This window comes from Vulpes lagopus, chromosome 8, assembly GCF_018345385.1.
Source record: "Vulpes lagopus strain Blue_001 chromosome 8, ASM1834538v1, whole genome shotgun sequence".
Lineage (NCBI taxonomy): Eukaryota > Metazoa > Chordata > Mammalia > Carnivora > Canidae > Vulpes > Vulpes lagopus.
This window is the reverse complement of record NC_054831.1, coordinates 133,585,020-133,589,639: the sequence shown is the minus strand read 5'-3', so window position 1 is coordinate 133,589,639 and position 4,620 is coordinate 133,585,020. Positions and strand designations below refer to the sequence as shown.

Here is a 4,620-nt window from a genome sequence, read left to right as displayed (position 1 = left end):
TAACCTCCGTCTCAACGTCTCCACGGTGCTTGCTTTAGAGCGACTCGCTCCTCTTTCTAATGTGTAAAAATTGGAAAGCGGGAGAGTAGATTCATAGTCTCAGAGCTTCGCCAGCAAGGCTTCATTCCCAGGGGTCCACCTGCCACCAGCTTAGTCCTTCGCAAACCTCACGAGGTTCCCAGGCCTCGGGGGCTCCTCCAGACGCTGTGCGACCCCGTTTCCTGTGCTCCTGCTTGTCAGAACCCACCTGCTCCCTCAGGGGCTGCTGCCGCAGCGGGTCTTGGGCCGCCCAACTGTCCCGACAGCACTGTGCGTAGGCATCTGCCCCGCTCACGGGTTCCCGGAAAGTCCGTGCCGAGTCCACAGGCCTTTAGGCCTCAGGACTAGCTTCCATGGTGCCGTCTGCCATTGCTCCCTGTTTTTGCCGGAAATAGGATTTTCTTTGTCTCTGGTTGATCTGCTTCAACTTGCCACCATCCCGCCAGCACTAGAAGTGCTCTCGGTCGGTTCTGTGCCCCCGTGTCCCAGTGACACCCTGGGAGTGTGCCCAGGCCACCACACTTGCCTCCTTTCAGCTCCCACTCCCCGGGCCTCAGGAGCCCAGTTTGGACACTTTTTCCTGTCCCTGCCTTGGTTCCTCTCTGCCTCCTGGTTTTCTGCCCACCTGTGTTCAAAGTCCACGTGAAGAATATTTTTATTGAAAGTAATTAGATTAGGGCAGCTCGGGTGGCTCAGCAGTTTAGCGCCTGCCTTTGGCCCAGGGTGTGATCCTGCAGACCCCGGTTCGAGTCCCACATCGGGCTCCCTGCAGGGAGCCGGCTTCTCCCTCTACTTGTGTCTCTGCCTCGCTCTTCTATCTCATGAATAAATAAAAATTTTTTTTTTTGTAAGGAAGTAGATTAGAGGTCTTTCCCCACCTCCACTCCCTATCCGTCAATTCACTTGCGGCCTCCCTCCTGCAAAGAGTGAATTACTACTTTATTCCCCCTTTTCCTAATTTCTGCTCAAGACCAAGAGATCTCCGGCGACGTTTACAGAGCTCGGGCTACGCCGTGCACTGCAGTGGCTCTGAACAGGCGTTTGCCTTCAGGGAGTTTGGAATCCAGAGGCACAGACGCGATGGCAAACCCAGGCAAGTTGTGTTGTATTATAACTGTTATATGGAAAATGCTGCTGGGGCAGAGCTCAACTCGTGCCAGGCACGTGGTATCGGGGAAGGCTTCAGGGACAACGTGGCATTCTCCACGGGCCTTGAATGTGTAGAATGTTCCCGGGAGCCCTGGATAAATGGCATTACAAGAGGAAGGGACAGGATGAATGAGGGCTGGAGAAGTGATTGCGTCGGTTGGGGAGGGCGGTTGGAGGAATGTCCTAGATTCTGCTGTGGAGAGGGGGACGTGCAGGGTGGGAAAACAGATTAACTTGGCGGCTGGTATTCTCTGCTTTTCAGAAGCAGATACAAAGAAATGGCGTCTTCCCCAGTGCCTCCCCCTCAGCCTAGGCACCTGGGACCTGAATTAGAGCAAGGGGGTGGCTACTTTTTATTTATTTACTTATTTTATTTTTTTGGTGGCTACTTTTTAATTATGTGTTATTACCCAAAAGGCACGCAAACATGCCATTTGTCAACAAAGCAAATGTTTCTTTACACCTTGCTCAGCTCTCAAACCCAAATACAGTGACTGCTCTTCTTAAACCTTCAAGTGCAACTCACTCAGCTGCAGCCACGAACTCTCTCAAAATGCATCAGAAAACATTTCGTGGGCAGCCCGGGTGAAAGAAAGAAAGAAAGAAAGAGAGAGAGAGAGAGAGAGAGAGAGAGAGAGAGAAAGAAAGAAAGAAAGAAAGAAAGAAAGAAAGAAAGAAAGAAAGAAAGAAAGAAAGAAAGAAAGAAAGAAAGAAAAAGAAAGGGAAGGAAGGAAGGAAGGAAGGAAGAAAGAAGAAAAAAAGAAAGAAAAGAAAACATTTCATTAGGGTTCTCACTTATTATAAATATGTCTCTGGAAAAAAAAAAAAAAGAACTTGGTCGTACAAAAAATTGTCCATGGAGTACAAGCAACATTTGACGCCACCATGAAAAAAGCCCAGATGTTTGTTAAGTTTCCTCTTCAATAAATAAGTGCCCCGAGTGTGAGCAAAATCTGAAAAATAAGTGCCCTCTCCGTCCGTCTCCTGGGGCATTTTCGGGATCTGTGATGAGGCCAGAGTGAAGAAACAAGATTGTGAACTGCAGTTTGAGCTCCACCCACACCTCCAACCAAGGAAAAAGTTGGGGGTGAGGGCTGGGGAGGGAATGAAAGGAGAAAAAAGTTGTCCAAACCCGCAGAATGCACAACACCAAGGCTTGACCCTAATGTCAAGCAAGTGTGGGCTCCGGTGGTAAGAGTGTGCCGGTGTAGAGTCATGGTGTGTAGCAAGGGCCGGGCTCTGGCCGTGAGGGAGGGAGGCCCCGCGGGTGTGCAGGCAGGCGGTTGTGGGAAACCTCTGTACTTTCTGCTTAATTTGGCAGCGAACCTGACACTGCTCCCCGAAATAGAGCGTACTGTGTTTAAAAGGAAGAAGAAACTGAGCACTCTCCTCTCTGGCAAAAGGTAACCGGGTCCTCAGCCTGGGAGAAGAAAGACCACGCAGACCCGCCACCCGGCCACCCGCACGCCGACCACGCGACCCAGACTTGGCTGCTGTCCGTGGTGCTGAAGTTTATTCGTTTTCAAACCCCTTTCAGTGACAGGTGAGTGTCTATGCTAAAATGTTAACGCGTGGGGTGGGAGGGGTGGGAAAGCCACAATTCAGCCAAGTTATCTACATTTAGCACAGAACGTGAGAAACATCGCCGAGAGGCTGCAGCTTGAATACGGTCTCGGTGCTCGTCACGGCTCAACTTGATGGCAGTGAGCTGGGACAAAGTTGAGTGAGAGACCCCAAGGGATGAGGGTCTCTCAGAATCTGCCCCCGGGCCAGGGCCTCCTTTTCCTCCCTGGCCATTATCTTCAGTACTACAAAGAGAACAGACACAAGTTTGACTTGGTGACCTGGCTCTTTTGGAAAGGTCACTCTCACAGGACTGTGTTCACTTCCCACCAGCACCCCCCACCCCAGCCTGACAACGCCAGGAGTTTCACGAATGGGTGCACAAGTTGCTCGGTAAAAGTTAGAAGTCAACCCCGATGGCTTGCTTGCTTGCTTGCTTGCTTGCTTTTTTTCTTTTTAAGATTTATTTATTTGAGAGAAAGAGAGAGCACCAGCACATCCATGTGTGCGTGAGGGGAGGGGCAGGGGGAGAAATCTCAAACAGACTCCCCGCCGAGCATGGAGCTGGACATAAGGCTGGAGCCCCACCTGGAGCTCGATCCCACAACCCATGAGAGCATGACCCGAGCGGAAACGCTCAACCTACTGAGCCACCCAAGCGCCCCAACCTGGTCATGATCATTTATCCTTTAGGATCCGGCAATTCTGGGGAGAAACATGAACTACCGATCAGCAAGATGAAGGTGGTTTGGCCCCATGAACATTTTAAGTTCCCAGTGTTCATGGCAGTACCTTTTTTTTCCCTTAGCATATACTTGGCAGCCTGTAGCTGCGGATGAGGTCATTGCCCCAAGTTGGGGCAAGCATTTCAAAGGAAGTAAGCTTCCACGCTGGTCTCCGCTGCAGGAGGCATGCCCTGGCCGGACTTTTTGACAGGGTGAAACCACAACTAACTTCCTCCCCATCCCGTATCCATCCCCAGCTCCTCTTACCCGGAAGCTGTTGCAGCCCAGTCCGCTCTGGGCTCCAATCCTATCCATCCTGCCTCCGAAGCAGCTGGACCTCCGCAGGCTCCGAGGGGCAGCAAGCAGGGCTCTCAGCTTGCTCTTCAGGAGGGCAGATCTATCGGAGGAGTCCCAGGGGCTGCGCCCAAGGGCACCCCCATCTCTCTGGGCTGGGCTGACCTCCCCCGTCCAGGGAGGCACCTCAGGCAGGGGGCTGAGAGCTGCCCCAGCTTCCGCATTCTGCTCACTCAGGACTTGGGGAGACTCGGCTTCATCTTCTAAAGGCATCTTGTCCTCCAAGCGGTCCAGCAAGTTCTTTACAAAAGGAACACACAGGGAAAGGGAGAGGTCCCACTGACCGGCACAGCGTCACAAGGCCCCCTGGCCCCGCACTGTGGCCCCTGTTCTGGCCCTACCTTGAAATCCAGCAGGTCTGCGCTGGACACAGAGCCGTACACGGGGTTAGCGCCCGTCTGCCCCAGGAGCTGAACTGCCAGGAAGAGGAGGAAGCTTGCGGTGATGGGGGAGCCCATGCTGGCGTCGCTCGAGGAGTGGCCCGGTGCTTGCTGCCCCCCTGTCCTCTCGCCTCCCTCTCTCAGCCTCCGTCCGCCTCTGTCTCCCAGCTGCCCTGTGCCTCCTCTTTTTATAGCCCCCCGGCTCTCCAAGAGCACAAGAGGGACGGAACCCTCCCCATTCTGTCACTTGCAGCGATAAAGCAGCTGAATGAGGAGCAGCAGAAGATGGCCTTTTAAAGCTATCAGGCCCGCAGAGCCTGTCACTACCCCTCCACCTTGAGCAGCCCAACAGCCCCGGACCCTCAGCGGCAAGAGCCACATTCTTGTTGATTTGCCTCAAGAGGTTCCCA

At 53.2% G+C, this 4,620-nt stretch overlaps 1 protein-coding gene across 1 annotated transcript; it reads right to left on the bottom strand.

Moving 5' to 3' along the window:
- Positions 1-2,709: 2,709 nt before the first annotated feature.
- NPPA (natriuretic peptide A) lies at positions 2,710-4,331 on the bottom strand. Its single transcript, XM_041768290.1, has 3 exons — positions 4,172-4,331; positions 3,744-4,070; positions 2,710-2,996 (listed from the first exon to the last, which is right to left on the bottom strand). The coding sequence occupies exons 1-3, from the start codon at positions 4,286-4,288 to the stop codon at positions 2,991-2,993; spliced, it is 450 nt and encodes a 149-aa protein (XP_041624224.1). The 5' UTR covers positions 4,289-4,331; the 3' UTR covers positions 2,710-2,990.
- Between the last annotated feature and the right edge of the window lie 289 nt (positions 4,332-4,620).

Coding starts and splice junctions, on each gene's coding strand:
- NPPA (XM_041768290.1), bottom strand. CDS start 4,288: ATGGGCTCCCCCATCACCGCAAGCTTCCTCCTCTTCCTGGCAGTTCAG. Junction 4,071..4,171: donor CAGACCTGCTGGATTTCAAG/GTAGGGCCAGAA, acceptor CCTTTTGTAAAG/AACTTGCTGGACCGCTTGGA.